Genomic DNA, 18459 nt, shown 5'->3' with positions numbered 1-18459 from the left:
AAAGTACATTGGAAGGTACATTGAAAACCTCAGGGCACTGTACAAATGCTAGTTAGGATTATTTCCATGTCCAATACACTAGTCCAATACCTCATTACCCCTTGCCCAGTCTTGTTCCTTGTCTGGTCTCCTGGCTGCCAGGATTTCTCCCTGAGTCTCTCCTCCACATCATTACCAGGATGACCTTCTTAATGTTTCACAACAACCATCAGGATACCTCCCAAACACTTGTAACCCCTAACTTTTGCAGTTCATTGTAATACAGTCTCCCCTAGACAGGTATTGCATGATACTATTCGACGCCGGGTGACCACCAACTTCAGGTCTTAGAGTTTAGAGGTGGAGACAACGACACAATTAACATTTGTTGAATTGAAGGATCTTGAAGTAGGTGGAAAGGAGTGGGGCGGGAAGACTAAGGAGAGAATATAGCATAATCAAAGGGACAGAGGACAGGAATTAGCCCAGTGAGTTCCAGGAGAAAGTAAGGAAAATAAATGGCCTGGAGCAGAGTGACAGACATATCCCATCAGCAATGGCTGAGAAAGGGTTAACCATTAATGCACAAGTATTGAGGAAATAGCAGCAGCCAGCAAGAGGGCTGGAGGTGCTGGGGCTCAGAGCCCAGAGGAGGAAGAAGCAGGGAGTGGCTGGATGTTGGGCCAAGAGCCAAACCAAGGAGTGGGAAAGAAAAGAGACCCTACCCAAAGAAGGTCTGGGTTGAATATACAGAATTAGAAAACTGGAAGAAGTGAGCCCAAAGGCAAGAATGGCTACCAATCATTTCACATATGGGGAAATTGAGCTCTTTGTCCCTGGGCTTTCAAATTTCTTAGGTCACATGTGATGCAAAAGACACACATGAGCTTGGAAACCCACTTTGTAAGACTGATAGGCACCTAACTCATGGCTCTTCTACCCATTCTCAATGATTTGCTTTTGCCCTTAGGAAGACATGAAACAGAAAAAAAAGAAGAAAGAGTCTATATCTGGAACCACTCAAGATTTTGCCAAGTCCTGGTTATTGAAAGCTCTGCTTAAAACTTTCCGTGGTATTTTGGCGAAGTCTTTCGTATACAAGCTGATTCAAGACCTTCTGGCGTTTCTGAGTCCTCAGCTCCTGAAGTGAGTTGTGGAGCATCATGCAGTCTTTCAGGGCATAGAAGGCTGGTCTATCTAGGCAGAAGGCTGGACTCTATCAACCCATTGCATTTTTCACTGCTACCTGCTGCATTTAGTTGATTGCGAACAAAGGGGCAATTTTCAAAACCTAAGGAGATGGAAGTGGTAGTGGGTCCCTTTTACTTCCCTCTACCATCTCCAAGCTTTTCTTGCATCTGACCCTATTTCCCTTTTTACCATTCACAGGGTTATTGTCCTAGTTTCTGTCTGAATTGCCTTTTACCTGGTCTAGTGCAAATAGCCTCTTCCATTCTGTCCCCTCTTCAATCTATCCTCTGAGCAATTGCCAAAACAATCTTCCTAAAGCATATCTGACCCTATTACTCTCTTAATCAAGAGCCTTCAGTGGCTCCCTATTGCTTCCCTGACAACATACAAGCTGCTCAGCTTGGTATTTAAAGCCTTTTACAATCTGGCTCCACTCTACCTTTCCAAGTTTTTTTCACATTGTTCTCCTTCACACACTCTGAATTCTGGCCAAATTGGACAACTTGTTATTCCCTGAACTCGATTCTTCACCTCCCAAACGCTGTGTGGTTACCCTACTAGCCTATTGGCTGTTCCCCAAGCCAAATATTCTGCCTCTGTCTTACATGCCTTTGAGCCTGACCTCCGTGGGTGCAATGCACTTCCTCCTCACCTGTGCTTCAGAATCATTAGCTTCTTCAAGGCTCATGGGTCATACGCCACTGCTTACAGAAAGTCTTCTTCACTCCTCTAGTTGTTAGTACTCTCTGCACTTAAGTTGTGTGTCTGTTATGTATTGTGTTCATGTCCATATTGTGTTTATGTATCTGTTGTATGTTACACTTATCTCTTCACCTGTGGCATTTTCCCAGGAGAAAGAAAACTCTTTGAAAGCAGTTTTTTTATTTAGTCTTTAGTCTATTGGAACCTAGTAGGATGTCTTATACATAGTAGGCACTTAATAAATGCTTCTTGGATTAGACTGGGCTTTTAGGGAAACCTAAGAGAGACTCATAGATCCTGTTTCCTACACAATAGAATTGCTGTTGACCAAACAAAGTGCATTTGGTAGCCTACGTTGCCAGAGGGTCACTCCCATTAGGTACATTATAATAACCTGCACAAGACTAGGAGTCCTGGGACCTGAGTTCTAGTCCTGTCTTTAGCCATGCAACTTTGAGATCTTTTCTAGGACTCAGTTTACTCAGCTGTAAAATGAGAGGGTTGGATTTGTTGTTCTCTAGCACTTTACAAACCCATTCTTTCCTGTGGTCTGTCGAAAGCGCTGTCCTAGAGGAGAAACCCTTTCAATTTACATTGGAAGCATCTCCTGCTTGCTTAGCAAGTCTACATTTCCAATGGAGCAAAGGCAGCTCTAACTCCCTCAGTCTACCCAACTTACACTCAGGACAGGCTCATTTGCAGGAAGAGAGGAGACATTAGGCTAAGAAATGGGAAACATAATCTCAGTGCCTTACATTGCCCACTCCACTTTGGCTAGTCCTCATAATAAGGCCAGGAAGGATCCTTAAAAATCATTAAGAATAACTTCCTCATTTTGTGGATGAGGAAACTGAAGGGGAGAGAGAACCCAAGGTCATAAGGTCAGTAAGTGGCAGATGCAGGATTTGAAACCAGATCCTTCCATTCCAAATCTGGCCTGACTCTCAGCAAAGATGGGGGGGGGGAAAGAAGCATGGCTGTCAAGCCAGGAGGATGATCAGCACCCCAGTAATTCTAGTCCCCAGCTATGCAAAGGGGCCCTACCTGTGTGCCAAGGTGAGGGGTTCATGGTCCTTGGAGGTCTGGATGATGTCACTGATTTATTTGGCTTTTCTCTGGCAGGTCGATGATCTCGTTTGCTAGTGACCCCTCAACATACCTGTGGAAAGGCTACGTGAACTCTGCCCTCTTCTTTGTAGTAGCCCTTATCCAGTCCTTCTGCCTCCAGTGGTACTATCAGTATTGTTTCGTCCTGGGCATGACTGTGCGGACAACCCTCATGGCTTCCATTTATAGTAAGGTAAGCAGAATCGTGAATCTCCTTTGGAAAACAACCAGGGCTCCCAAATAGCTGCTATGATTGGAGCTTTCATAAGAAAATAGAAGAAGAGTCTGGGGCCAGCCTTTCCCATCATCCTTTATGGTTGGAGAACTGTAGAAGACAAGTGGGCCTTTGCCCAGTGGCAGAAATGGGGTTATCTGTCTGCTTCCTTAAGTCCAGGGAAAGGAACATTAGTAGCTTTATGCTCCTAGTATTTGGGGCATTTTCCAATTCCATATCATGACCAAGAAATCTGGTATGTCCTCCCAAATAGTGCATTGGTGGACTGAAAAGTTCATGAAACAAAGAGATCTTGGGGAGAGAAGTGGCAATTGAGGTGGATCTAACCTGATCTCACACACAAGAATAAGAGTTTATACCCACAAGGTTCAGAACCTAGAAATGACAAAATGTATCTGATAAAAGGTAATTCACTTGACCTCAGGTGTGGAGGAAAAGAGTTCTTTCCATTCTAAAAATCCTTCACTTGCTATAAGTGATCACCACTTCCCATGGGGGATGGCTCAGAAAGATGTTCCTCCATCCATTTTGTTCAATGGGTTTATACTAATAAGGCTCAGACCCTAGAAATAATGAATTATGTCTAGTTAAAGGCAAGTCACTTGACCTCAAGTATGGTTTCCATGATTCTCTCCACTCCAAAAGTTCTTCACTTGCTACAAGTAGCCATGATGGGGAGAGGGCTCAAAATGACATTCCTCCATCCATTGTGTCCAAGGCCAAAACCAATCACTCAATAAATTATTTGTTAACTAATTATTTTCTCCTTGCTCTCTTATCTTCCTCAATAAAGGGCTGCCTTTAAGGCCCTCTCCTCCAGCTCCAAAGTGGTGGTAATCTAGGGTACTAATTTAAGGTTTTATCTTTAGACATTGACCATCTCCAACAAATCCCGGAAGCAGTACACTATTGGGGAAACAGTGAACCTGATGTCTGTGGATGCCCAGAGATTTATGGATATGACCAACTTTGTTCACATGCTATGGTCATGCCCTTTGCAAATTGCATTATCTGTTTTCTTCTTGTGGATGGAACTAGGACCCTCTATCCTTGCGGGTCTGGCAGTAATGATAATATTTATCCCCATCAATGCAGTACTGGCCACCAAAAGCAGAGCAATTCAGGTAAGAATATAAGGGAATAACTTCATCCCTTTAACACATGGAAATACAATCTGAAACCTTTCTTTCTTTTTGATAACTTGTGGATATGAAAGTTTGGGTTTATAGCCTGGGTGAAGGTAAGAAATGGTAAGACTTAGATGAAATGATGGAAAATGAAGTAAGCAAAACCAGGAAGATGATATTACTATACACTAATCCATTAACTACTTACTATGTGCTCAATGCACTTACACTGCTCTAAATACTGGGGATACAAAGAAAAAGCAAAAACAGACCCTGCCCTAAGGGAACTTACATTTCAGCAGGAGAAACGACATGTACATGAACAGTTTATGTAAGATTTGTGTTGAGCGGATGGAAGGTGACCTTAAAGGGGAAGAGGGGGCAGCTGGGGGGCAGCAGTGATAAGAAGAAAAAAACCTCTTTCAACAAGTAGCATATGAGCTGAATCTTTTTCAACATTTTGGTGGGGGATTGTGGGATAAGCAGATTGGGGTCACACAACTAGTGAATGTCTGAGGCTGGATTTTAACTTAAGTAAGTCCTCCTGACTTCAGGGCCAGTGCCACATAGCTGCCCCCTTTCTTAAATCATTATTATCAATTATTATTTTTATATGAGCTGAATCTTCAAGGAAGCCAGAGATTCCAAGAGGAATCCAAACTTGAAGTTTGGAGTCAGTCAAAGGTCCACACTGAGGACCCAGAAGGCCACAGGTTCCCAGTGTTACAAAACTACAGAAAAAGGAATGGGTTGGGAGAGGGACAGATAATAAGTTCTGCTTTGGACATGTTGAGTTTTAGATGCCAGAGTACAATCAGTTTGAAATGTTCAGTAGGCAGTTGCTAATTCAGACTGGGTCTCAGGAAAGAGTCTAGGGCTGAATATATAGATCTGGGAATCAGTTGATATTGAAATGATCATTGAATTCTTTCTAACTGATGAAATCACCAAATGAGAGAGTATAGATAGAAAGGAGAAGAGGGCCCTGGGTAAAGCTGTGTGGCATACCCACAGTGAGTATGCATGACATAGTTGAAAATCCAGCAAAAGGGACTGAGAATATGTGATCAGACTCATAGTAGGAAAACCAAGAGAGAGCAGAATCCAGGAAAATCCAAAGAAGAGAGAATATCCAGGAGAAGAAGGTGGTTCAGGGTTTCAAGTGCTGCAGAGAGATCAAGAAGGGAGAGGATTGAGAAAAGACCATTCAATTTGCCAGAGCTTGGCAACTTTGGAAAAAGTAGTTTCACTTGAACAATGAGTTTAAAAGCCAGATTGCAGGTTTAAAAGATAGAGGAAAAAACAGAAGCGTTGAGTGTAGATAGCTTTTTCCAAGGGATTTAACTAAGGAGAAGTGGGAGAGATATATGATGGTAGCTACTGTGAATGTAGGATCTAGCACAGGTTATTTTTTTGTATGGATAAGGGAGAGTTGGCATGCTTGTGGATAGGGGAAAATGGAAGATTAGAGAAGTCAGGGATGATAGCAGGGGAAATCTTCTAGAGAAGATAGAAAGGGACAGGATCTGAAGTGGGATATATACACATGCAATATACATATACATATATATGTATGTATCCATGTGTGTATAGATGCATATAATACAATATATTTTCAACATATACATGCATACATAGATGTTTATAAGTAGTATTTGTTGTTGTTCAGTTATTCATTCATGTCCTGCTTTTTATGACCTTGTGGACCATAGTGTGCCAATACTGTCCATGGGGTTTTCTTGGCAAGGATACTGGAGTGGTTCGCCATTTCTGCCTCCAGTGTATTAAGGCAAACAGAGGTTAAATGACTTGTCCAGGGTCATACAGCTAGTAAGTATCTGAGGCTGGATTTGAACTCAGGTCTTCCTGACACCAGGCCCAGTGCTCTATCCACTGAGCCACCTAGCTGCCTCATATATAAATATATGTGTGTATGTATATATAGACACACATATATTTGTATATATGTATGTATAAATGTACATGTAGGTATGCATGTATATTATATATATACTTATACATACATACATACATATATATTCCTTCCCCCCGGCAGGTTGATAACATGAAGAACAAGGACAGGCGTCTGAAGATCATGAATGAGGTTCTCAGCGGGATAAAGGTGAGAAGCAGAGCCTGGGGCCCTCTCCCCACTGGTGTAGTCATAGGCATTCATGAGCTTCCTGACTTTCTTTTTTTATGATGCAAATGATAAATTATATTTATACAGTAAATAGTGTCAATAACACAAATTCAACAAAGCAGCCTGCTCCAAGATTATGAAAACAGTTTGGTAAATATTTCAGTTGTAACACTTGTAAAAAGTAGGCAAGATTTGTGTGAGATTCCACTTGTGAAAAATAAACCATATAATTTTTCCACAATCTGTGCAATATTAATACATACAATACACACGAGAAAGAGTAACAGAGAAAGGGGGGATGGAGAATATCACGAGCTGTACTTTGTGTGAGCTCAGAAAGACTGGAAACAGCACAAAGCCCCCTCCCCCAACCAGCAGGGGCCCCTTACCTTTCCCCTTCCTGTGCTAGGCCTCCTCCAGCATATACTGTGGTTTCTATAGAGTATAAAACTAACCAAATAAATAACTGACCACACTTCAAGGTTCAAAGTCATGCCAAGATTTTTTTTCTTTTTGGTTTTGTACACAAAAGAATTCCTAACACTATTTGAACTTGGGTCAATTTGACCAATAAGGCTATTTTTGGGTCCCTAACATATTTAACCAAAGCACCTTTTTGGGAAAGTTAAAATCCAAGAGGGGAAGAGACAAATAAAACACAAATTTCTTTTAATAATAAAGGGATGGTTAAAGGAGAGGAAAAGGGGGTACTCACTTACATGATGGCCCATCAGAGGAGAGTAGCATAAGATCCTGAAATGGCTTTAAAACTTGAACATGATGGACCTTTTTGCAAATTGCATTATCTGTTTTCTTCTTGTGGATGGAGCTAGGACCCTCTATCCTTGCGGGTCTGGCAGTAATGATAATATTTATCCCCATTAACGCAGTACTGGCCACCAAAAGCAGAGCAATTCAGGTAAGAATATAAGGGAATAACTTCATCCCTTTAACACATGGAAATACAATCTGAAACCTTTCTTTCTTTTTGATAACTTGTGGATATGAAAGTTTGGGTTTATAGCCTGGGTGAAGGTAAGAAATGGTAAGACTTAGATGAAATGATGGAAAATGAAGTAAGCAAAACCAGGAAGATGATATTACTATACACTAATCCATTAACTACTTACTATGTGCTCAATGCACTTACACTGCTCTAAATACTGGGGATACAAAGAAAAAGCAAAAATAGACCCTGCCCTAAGGGAACTTACATTTCAGCAGGAGAAACGACCTGTACATGAACAGTTTATATAAGATTTGTATTGAGTAGATGGAAGGTCTGTCACCTCTGGCAGATACTAAGCAAATACTAGGCTGAATTTTTTTCCACAGACTATTTCATAATGGCTGGAGGTTGCTCCAAGTCGGAAATGAAATCAGGGCCCTGGAACTTGTAGGAAGAATCTTGATCCCCCTCTCCCCTCATCCAAAATTGGCTTCTGAGTAGGTCACAAACACTGCCTGACATAATTGCTTATGTAATTAAGAAGTGTGATTTTTGTTTTTCTAAGAGAGAAAGAAAGTTGTAGAGAGTATTTAAAGTGGCTTGGTTGAATGGTTTTAAATAAGAGCATGGCAGGCTATTCTTCCATACCCACAGCCTTTTATTCATACCACCCTGTGATGGTGTTCTCAGCTGTAAAGATCAGTTACTGTCCCTGAGCCCAAGAGAAAGTTGCTTTGAAAAGAAAAAAAAATCCCTATTACTCTTATAAGTATGTGGCTAAAAATCTACTGAACTTGTAATGACATACTTAAAACTTCTTTACTTTAATGAACACTTCAGAGATCTGATCCCTTTGTCCTGCTGAATGTCATGGTCCAACTGACACCCTGCAGAATCTCATTTTCCATATCTTAACTGCCACATATTCCGCCATTAAAGTTATCCATCCTCCAATGGCCCTTTGTGGTGTAATGGTGACCTAGGGTTTTCCAAGGCCGTGTTGGTGGAATGAGAGTTCTGGCAGTCACTACCAAGCTGGAAAGACTGTTGTCTGAGGACCAGTTTAGCAAAATCATAGGCTTTTGAAATGTCCAAGTACTGTCCTCTCAGCTTTTGAACTTACTCAGAGACTTGCATTCTTGACCTTGAAGGTCGTTCCATTGACATGATGCACAGCTCGAATGCTTCTCTCCCAAAGCTTTCCATTTCACTGTAGAGATCTTATTCTAGTTTTTGCCCAAGAGATTCTGTCCTGAGATCCCAATGGGCAATACTTGCTAAAGTGTATGTGTGGGTGACCAGAAAGATATCCTGGAAAAGGCAAAGAACTAAAAATCAGGAAATCTGGCCTTAACTTGCTGCATAGCTTTGGACAAGTCACTTCATCTGACCCATCCTAATCTGTAAGATAAGGCTTTTGGACTAGCATACCCCCAAGTTTCCTTCCAGCTCTAAAATTCAGTGGCCTTCTGACTTTGCTAGATCCTGAAATACTTTGCCTGGGAGCCGTCATTTATAGATCAGATCCAGGGGATTCGGAAGACGGAGCTGAAGGCCTTGCGGACATTTGCTCTGCTGCAGTCTGTTGTTGTGTTCATCTTCAACCTGGCCCCTATTCTGGTGAGTGTGAGGAAACAAATGGAGTAAGTGAAATGAGTGCTTTGGGTGCCTTGGGGCGATTTGCTGGAGAGAGCAGACTGCCCTAGCCCCACCCCCGCAACAGCCCTGGAAGTTCTGAGTTCAGTCCATGGTATGACATGACAGTCAGTCAATCAACAGGCATTTATTAAGGGTTTACTATGTGCCAGGCACCGAGCTAAGGGCTGGATACAAAGAAAATGCAAAAACAGTCTCTAATACCCTGGGTATAGTTTTCTCTGATGAGTTTTCTGTTGACCCTGATGAGGCCCCTCAATATAATGCAGCAAATGGGATGCAGTGGGGCCTATAGGCAAAGTAGGGTACAGTCAGGGGTGTACTGGTAAAAAATGTTTAACAATCAACTGGTGGGGGAGGCATGGGAAAAGTACACCAGACACATTTTTAAGTTTAATCTTAATTGTTAATATTTTCTCCATCACTCTCAAGTCTAGACAATCAACAATACATCAAGCCATGATTTGTAGAATTTGCAGATTGAAATTAACTGAAAATTAACAATCCACTCATATGGGCTGGTTCCAGTACACCCTGACTATACTGCATACGAGTGAAAGCCTCTTGTTAAATTTTTAGTGTGAGCCGACCAGACAGCAACACTCCCTTGTCTGTGAACCGAAAGAGCTACAAAGCCCTCTCTCCCTTTCGCCCTTCAGCCAGAGGCGGCAGCAGAGAGCAACAAACCCTTATGAAAAGTTTCACCCTTCTCCAACTCCAGGGGGCGCTGAGGGGCAATAGATCTCCCTGGAGCTCTTGGCCGATAAAGTTAGTTCTCTCTGACCAATCGGGAGTCACTCAGCTGAAGCCTTCCATCACCGCGCTGCCGCTACCTGCTGCAGCTGGCTCAGCCCCTGCCCTTCATTCCTGCGGGGTTTTTTGGTCTGGTTCTTTTTCCAGGCCACCTGCACCTGCACCTGCACCTCTTCCCCTGCTGTTCCATGGCTTAAACCAGAGCCTCCAGACTCTGAGTGACTCACTTTTTACTTAAAAAGCCACAACTGCTCAAATTTCCCCTAACAAATCAATAGTCTTTTTTAAATCATCCTTCAGCCTTTGAATATTTATACGTGTAACTGGGCTTTGCCTGGATCACCCACGATGGAGGCACCCATGTGGGAAATAGAAGGAACCTGCTTCTGGGAGAAGACCAGGAGCTGTAGAATATAAGCTCTTTGAGGTCAGGGACTCTTTCATTTTTGTCTTTGAATCCCCAGCACCCCAGCCTAGTGCCTGGCACAGGCAATAAACATTTATTAGGCACCTACTGTGTTCCAGGCCCTGTGCAATAGACAGGGAGAGACTGAAGATAAGTGATAGCGTGATGATGACAGACAGGGCACTCCGTTGGAGGACATGGGATGGAATGAGATTGTTTGTGCTGGTTAAAGGGTTTTGCCTTGGTAAGAAGTAAGGCTATTTTATCTTGTGAGACAGAGGTAATGGGAGAGATCATGTCAGAAGATATTTAAGTGATATGAGATGAGGAAGTGGAAAGGAGTAGTTCATGGCAAATGACCTCACTTTTTTTCTTTAAAATATGAGGCAAGAATCTCAGCTGAGAGGGTTGGGATATTAATAAGTGCTCATTAATTGACTGACTCCCAAATGACATGTTTTGAGTGTATATATTTGAGGGTGAGAGTCAATTTTCTCTACGACCTTATGATTCTCAGGTATCAGTGGCCACCTTTACTGTCTACATCCTGGTGGATGAGAATAATGTTTTGGATGCACAAAAAGCCTTCACTTCTATCACTCTGTTTAACCTACTCCGCTTCCCCCTGGCCATGCTCCCAATGTTGATTACTACCCTACTCCAGGTAAGTGGCAGCAGCAGCAGTAGTAATTATAATGATGATAATAATAATGTGTAGCTACAGTAGTAGTAATGATAATGATAATAGTAATGAATAGGAGTAAGAATAGTAGTAGTAATGATAATAATAATGAGTAGGTAGAGGAGTAATAGTAGTAATGATAATGATAATAATAATGTATAGTAGTAGTAATGATAATGATAATAGTAATGAATATAGAAGTAGTAAGAGGAGTAATGATAATAGTAATGAGTAGGGGTAGGAATAGTAGTAGTAATGATAATGATAATAATAATGATGATGATGATTACTGCTCAGCCCTTTAAGGTATACAAAGCATTTTGCATACATTATATCATTTGATTTTCATTATATCCCTGTGAAGTAGAGGCTATTATGATTTCAATTTTACAGATTAAGAAACTGAGGCTGAGAAAGATTAAGTGACTTTCCCAGGATCAAATAGCTAATAAGTGTTTGAGGCAGGATTCAAATTCATGTCATCCTGACTCCGCTATTTTACCTTGCTGTTAAGAGCATACTATGATGAGGTTTATAGCATAGGTCTATAATTTCAAAGGGACTGAGAATGACCCATCATATAAAGCAGAACATAGGATAATAGAATTAGAAGGGGGTTTGGAATCTTCCTCTCCTAATTCCCCAATTTATAGATGAAGAAACCAAGGCCTAGAACACTACTTGCTCAAAGTATCGAGTATTCTTAGAATATACTTTGGTGATTTTCCAGGTAGACAAGGGGCCTTTCCCAACAACCCTGCCACTCTAGGGGTTTATTGATCTTCTAGAGCTGTCTGGTCTGACTTTTGTTAAGTCACTTAATAGTTCTGAGCCTTAATTGCACCATTTGTAAAATGGAGATAATATCTATTGTACCTGTCTCACTGGAAAGTATCAGGTAAAAATGTTCTCTCTGATGTATAAGCACTTCTTGACTTCCCCCTGGGGTTTGGAATGGTCCTATTTTGCTCCCGGGCAAATTAAAGAGTCTTCTTCTCTCAGTTCTTGTGACCTCTTCCACAGAAGTCTCCAGCCTCCACAACCATGCATGCTTTCAGTGACTTCTTCAGCATTTCATTCCTTTCTGTTGTCTCAGAGGGCCCTACCATAGTTAGGAAACTCAGTGATACAGAGAGGGAAAATCTCTTATGTTGTATCACATGGGGATGTTGGAGGCATAACCTCCATAACTGAGGAATAACCAGGGAGCATCAAGACTGAGGAGCCCAGGTTTGTTGGGTGGCTTTTAATTCTTAAGAATACTTTGTACTTTCTTGTAGGTTAGTGTTTCCACTGAGCGTCTGGAAAAGTACTTGACTGGAGATGATTTGGATATATCCAACATTGGACAGGATGTCCATCCTGGTAAATGATGGCTTTTGGAAATGGGTCAAGTTTACCCATAGGTAGCATGCAGGGCAGTGATTCCTAAACCTATTTTTGCATCTCCATAGTAGTTATAATTTTCCCATTGAGGGGAGCAAGGAGAAATGAGTAGGGTGGGTGTCACCTAATTCTCAAAACAAAACTATTTTACATTTAAATATTAAAAGTATATATACCATATAGTATATTGAACAACCACTGGGGCATCACAGACCTAGAGGATAAATTACTGGACTGAGAATAAAGAGACATGTATTATAGCCATGGGTCATCCATGAATTTAACATGCAACCTGGGCCACATATGTTAGGTGTGCCGCCATAGTAATCATGAGCACAGAGTGAAGTGGGGCCAGGAGAACTGACATGAATGCAGATAAAGGAGAGGTGTTGATGTAGGCAGATCTTCAGAAGAGTCTAGAAATTGGAAATCAAAGCAGTGAAGACCAGCCATCAATCAATCCAACAAGCATCTATTAAGTGCCTACTATGTGCCAGGCACTGTCCTAAGCACTGGGGATGAGATAACAAGGGATGAGACCATCTCTGCTGTCGTTGTGCTTCTGTTCAAATAGTGGAGACAAATACATGCACAGCGTAAACAGCATAAATATAAAGTGAATAACCACAAGGCAGTCTGGAGAGTGGACATTAGCAGACGGCAACAGCAGAAGAGCATTCTGAAGAGGGAGGAGCCTTTAAGAAATGAAAGTCAGAGGCAGGCAATGACAGATCAAAACTAGCTACTAAGGAAGGACTTAAAAGATCGTGTCTGGTAGGGGCAGCTAGGTGGCGCAGTGGATGGAGCACCGGCCCTGAAGTCAGGAGGACCTGAGTTCAAATGTGGACTCAGACCAAACACTTGACACTTACTAGCTGTGTGACCCTGGGCAAGTCACTTAACCCTAATTGCCTAAAAAGAAAAAAAAAGTGCAAAAAAAAAAAAAGATCATGGCTGGTATTGGGGAAGATAGTCTGGGCAGCAAGACTCCAGCAAAGGAAACTGGACAGGGTCTGAAATGCCCACAACAGCAAAGACCTGAGCCAATCCTGGTCTCATCCTAGTAGTTTTTATATACTTCTTTTGTGGCAGCAACAAGTCTCTAAGAATGGATAGTCTGGGACAAGGGGGATCCCCCTTGTTGGAATAGAAACCAAGGGGCAGTTCAAACAATAGACCTGGACACATTTTCTGCCTTGTCTCTAGCTGAAAGAGCTTAAATTTCTCTCAACAGGCAAAGCTGTTCAGTTCCATGAGGCCTCCTTTACCTGGGACCGAAGTATTGAACCAGCTGTCCAAAAGTGAGTAGTCAACTCCTCTGCCATTTTCTGGAGAGTTCTTATTGCTGTTCCCAGGGATCTCAGAGCCTTAGAATGAAGCATTTTTCTGTAGAAGTTCTCTGAGTAAAACAGACAGAAAAAGCCATGTGACAGAGGATTTTTCTAAGATAGAAGAGGGGGAGAAAAAGCTACAGATTCATGGTCAGATGAATTCCTCAAGATAAAAGTTTGGGGGAATTTGATAGCACCAAATAACTGAAATCTCTTTTCCCTTTGACTGTACGATTGGTATTGAACTATATAGATCTGACTCAGACTCACGACATAGTCTTTAATTCTGTCCTTACTGGAATATTCTCTGCTAAGGTCCTACTCTGAAGCTTCATTATTTAGAGGAATTCTGGGTTATCAAAGCCAGAACACAAAGTGGAACACAAAGACTTCCAGAACAGGCATTGGTCAAAATTAAATTTACTTTAAGTAAACTTCAAGTTTAAAAGTCCTTTTTATTCACACTAGATTTCCGATCCCAATTGGCATAGAGAGCTGAGCTCTACCAAAGCAGATCAGCAACTCCTCTGAAACAGAGAGTCTTGGAGAAGGCATTCAGATAATTTTTTTTTCCTGAACAAAGAGATCCATTGATGAGTTACCGTGGCTTAGGTTTCTTGGGTACATTGGAAAGAACACTGGATTTAGAAATCAGAGGAACTGAGATTGACTCCCATCTTTACCACTTACAAGTCACTTAATCTCTTCAGGCCTTTTGTAAAATGAGATTGGATCAGATAATCTCTAAATCTATGGTGCTAGATCCCAACTTCTCCTCTACCAATTTTTGAGTAGGAGGATATAAAGTAGAGGATTTGATGACCATGGTAGAGAAAAGGGGTGTGTATGTGTGTGTGTGTGTGTGTGTGTGTGTGTGTGTGTGTGTGCGCGTGTGTGTGTGTGTGTGTGTGTGTGTGTGAAAATTGGTGTGTGTACTTAATATGTGTGTGTGCATTTCTATATTTGTGTAAATGAAATACGGTTGGAGCTATGAGGTACGCATGGGAAAAGTGGTAGACTGGGGGCTGACTCAATGAGAATGGTGATTAACACTCTTTTGCTCCTCCTTGTTCCTGGCTAGTAACTGTATTATAGACTAGAAAAGACTGGGAGACATTGCCTATGGTTCTAAATGTGGTGAAAGTGGAGGGTTAAAGAAATGTGTCTTGTCTAGAATGCAGGAATTCGTGAAAACATGTTGGGTCCCTTCCTTGAATAGAATGTAAGCTCCCTGAGGGCAAGGACTATTTAATTTTCATTTTTGTATTCCCCTTGCCCCGGCACAGTATCTTGAGTATTTTTTTCCCCTTATTTTTTGGACTGGACCTGTAACAAAATTCCTTTTACCAATGCAGATTGGCAATTTTCCTGCAATTGATAGTTTTAGAGTGTTGCCTGGGGGTACTGAGGAATTAAATGACTTGCCCGGTGTCACATGGCCTGTATGTGTCAGAGACGGGACTTGATCCTGGGTTTGCATGACTCTAAGTCTGGCTCTTTCTCCATGGCCTAGGCTGCTGCTTCCCTTGAGCATCCTTAATAAGTACTTAATAAAAGCTTGCTGAATTGAATAGTTGCGCATACCTCTGGTAGAAATGATGGAGGGAGAAACTAAGTCACGGGTTTGGGAGGGCAAAGTCTCCAACTTTGAAGAATAAGGATGTCCCCATGCCAGACTCCCCTTGAAGACTCTGGGCTTTGGCCTCTCTATGATTTTCTCTGTCTCTCTATATCTATGTGCCTGTCCCTCTGTCTCTGTCTAACTCCGTCTCTCTCCCTTCCTCCTTTGTTCCCCTAAATGATCTCTTTTCTCTTTCAGTGTGACTCTGGATATTAAGACAGGCCAACTGGTAGCTGTGGTAGGGACTGTTGGCTCCGGGAAATCCTCTCTAATGGCAGCCATGTTGGGAGAAATGGAGCCCATCTGTGGGCACATCAATATCAAGGTGAGGGGAAAGAGCAGGATGACACACCTCTGACGTTTCATCACAGAGGCAGTAATAAATGTCTTAAGGAAACTGAAAAATTAAATTTCTTAATGAAATTAAGACATTTTGGGTCTGAAACCTGGAAGTCACAGTTAGCCCTTTTTTCTCATTTGAAAACATGCACTGGAGGTGAAAGCCTAATTATAACATCAGCTCTGGATTGCTCTCCAACTAGAGATGAATGAATGAATGAATGAATGATTTATTAACCCTTTACTATAGGCAAAGTACTATGTAAAGTGATAAAGATACAAGTAGAAAAATATGACTGTCCCTACTCTCAAGGCTCTCCCAATCTCATGGAGGAGAGCTCACATATATGGGAGGTTTCAGCTGCAAGGCAGACAGAGAGGCACCAAGCTAGTTAGGACGCCATGGCAAAGCAGAGGGTGATGAATACCTCTTCCTATGTTTGGAAACGTTCTCGTGACTGGAAAGGCTGCCCTTTCTGTTCTGTGTATAAGCTCCTCTTTCAAAATCAGTCAGCCCAACTAGGCCAGATTCTACCCCTAGACTGTGTTAGTTTGATATGGGTAACCCTTGAGTCAAAGGGCCATGTGTATAAGATTAGCTCCATTCATTCATTCATTCAGTAAACACTTATTTAGTGTCTATTGTGTGCCAGGAACTGGGCTAAGTGCTTCATTGGTAAAGATGGATTACTCAGTGCTTCGTGCCTGCAAGGGAGGAGTTGGTGAAAGCTCCATAGTAGAGAGATCCTGGTCTTCTGACTTCCAGCTTTGAGAGAATTTATCCCATTCCAGACTCTCCTCAGGTCCCTGAAGGGAGAGAAGGATTCTGGGAAGAAGCTAACATACATATCGGCCCTTTGAGCCAAGGGTTACATATGACTATCGAAAAATATCGTACTCTCAGAGCAATCCTATTCTGCCACTCAATGGCCCTATTGTGAGGTACAATTCTAAACAGATCTTTTGAGAAGTATGCAAAGCAGTTCTAGGCTATCTCAGAGATTCTTCTCTGGCACCTAATTTCTACCTCTTTGCTGTCTTTGCTGTAGTTCTTCTTACCTCTTCCATCAATGGCATATCTGTGTTCATCCTAATCATTCAGGCTTGACTAGAACCTGGGTATCTACAAATATATGCCCTATGCCCTCACCTCCTGAGCCCCAAATCTTCCTGTTCTTTATCCTTGGGGATCACACAGGGAAGACAAAATTCCAAAAAAAAAATATGGACTACAAAATGGTGAATGGAATGGTTGTCTTTGTCTCCATGGTCAATGCAGTGTGTGCTGGCCATGTTTCTAGATACTGGGTGCCCAAGAGACCTCATCTTATCTCTATTTCTCAAAATTAAAGCACTGGAACATCACTCTTTTCTTATCTTATCCTCTTTGCTCCTTCATTTTCATTGTTTTTAGAACTACAATTGTCAACATGATCTTCTCTTTCTCCATCCAGGGCTCCATAGCCTATGTCCCTCAGCAGTCATGGATCCAGAATGGCACCCTAAGAGACAACATTCTGTTTGGATCCCCCTTTGATGAAAAGAGATACCAGCAGATTCTAGAGGCCTGTGCCCTCCTCCCAGATTTGAAAATACTTCCTGCTGGGGACCTCACTGAAATTGGAGAGAAGGTACTTGGAGCCCAAAGTGATTTGGGGTCTGAGAATCAGAGAGCAGGGAGGGTCCTTAGAGGTCATAAGATCATAGATTTAGGGAAAGGGAACTTAGATGTCATCCAATCTACACACCTCCCATTTCATAGATGACAAAAGTGGGGCCCAGAGAGATGAAGTGATTTGCCAAAGGCTACAAAGATATTAAATGGTCCAACCAGGATTTGAACCCAGATTGCATGGCTACAGCCATCTCTCCACTGCACCATTCTGCCATGCATTCTAGCATAGTATTTAGTAGTAATGATAGCAATAATAGGGGCAGCTAGGTAGCTCAGTGGATGGCACCAGCCCTGGAGTCAGGAGGACCTGAGTTCAAATCCGGATTCAGATACTTGACACTTACTAGCTGTGTGACTCTGGGCAAGTCACTTAACCCCATTGCCTAGCCAAAAATAACAATAATGATAATAATAATAATAGCAATAACAGTAATGAGTGTTTTAAAGGTGCAGAGTATTCTGCCTACATCATCTCATCTGTGCCTCAGGACAACCTGAGCTGGGCACCAGTGGTAATATTTTCCACCTTACCCCCCCACCCTCACCTCCATTTTACAGATGAATAAACTGAGGTTCTTTGGAGTTAAGTGACTTGCCCAAGGTCACTCAGTAAGCAGCAGTCAAGACCTGAACCAAAGTCTCCTGACTCTTATTTTGATGCTCTTTCCACCATGTCATACTGCCTTCCTTACGAGGATGAGGGTAATGGAGGCCTCTTCACCCCATCCGAGTGACTCACAGTGTTTTGTGGTCTATAATGATTTGGAAGGTTACATAAGCACAGCATTACCGTGTGAGGTCCATAGTGAAGAAATTCTGAGGATAAAAGAAGGCTGGAGAAACCAGATGGTATGGACTCCACAAAAAAGAGCAACTAAATGATTCTCTACAAGGGGAAGCTAAGTGACACAGTGGATAGAGCACCAGCCCTGGAGTCAGGAGGACCTGAGTTCAAACGCAGCCTCAGACACTTACTAGCTGTGTGACCCTGGGCAAGTCATTCAATCCCTCTGAGCCGCAATTTCCTCCTTTGTGAAGTGATAATAATAATAACACCTACCTCCCAGAGCACATGGTGGGAATCAAATGAGATCATGCAGATAAAACAATTTGTCAACTTTAAAGCAGGTACCTAAATGTGAGCTGGGGCAGCTAGGTGGTGCAGTGCATAGAGCAC

At 42.1% G+C, this 18459-nt stretch overlaps 1 protein-coding gene across 4 annotated transcripts in view; it reads left to right on the top strand.

Annotated features, from left to right (window-relative positions):
- Positions 1 to 18459, top strand: part of ABCC2 (ATP binding cassette subfamily C member 2) — a 71312-nt gene that overhangs the window by 26997 nt on the left and 25856 nt on the right. For all 4 annotated transcript variants that reach the window (XR_002326503.2, XM_020996815.2, XM_020996816.2 and 1 more), the window contains exons 8-17: positions 950 to 1125; positions 2995 to 3172; positions 4084 to 4338; positions 6398 to 6463; positions 8916 to 9053; positions 10766 to 10912; positions 12211 to 12295; positions 13551 to 13617; positions 15467 to 15593; positions 17062 to 17238. Coding sequence is in view for 3 of the 4 variants with exons in the window: in XM_020996815.2 (XP_020852474.1) it covers positions 950 to 1125; positions 2995 to 3172; positions 4084 to 4338; positions 6398 to 6463; positions 8916 to 9053; positions 10766 to 10912; positions 12211 to 12295; positions 13551 to 13617; positions 15467 to 15593; positions 17062 to 17238 (1416 nt within the window). In the remaining variant the exon portion in view is untranslated. The remainder of the gene's footprint in view (positions 1 to 949; positions 1126 to 2994; positions 3173 to 4083; positions 4339 to 6397; positions 6464 to 8915; positions 9054 to 10765; positions 10913 to 12210; positions 12296 to 13550; positions 13618 to 15466; positions 15594 to 17061; positions 17239 to 18459) is intronic.

This window comes from Phascolarctos cinereus, unplaced genomic scaffold (genome assembly GCF_003287225.1).
Source record: "Phascolarctos cinereus isolate Bilbo 61053 unplaced genomic scaffold, phaCin_HiC Scaffold_3;HRSCAF=262, whole genome shotgun sequence".
Lineage (NCBI taxonomy): Eukaryota > Metazoa > Chordata > Mammalia > Diprotodontia > Phascolarctidae > Phascolarctos > Phascolarctos cinereus.
Note: the sequence above shows the minus strand (reverse complement) of the source record. Positions and strands in the feature narration are given on the sequence as shown.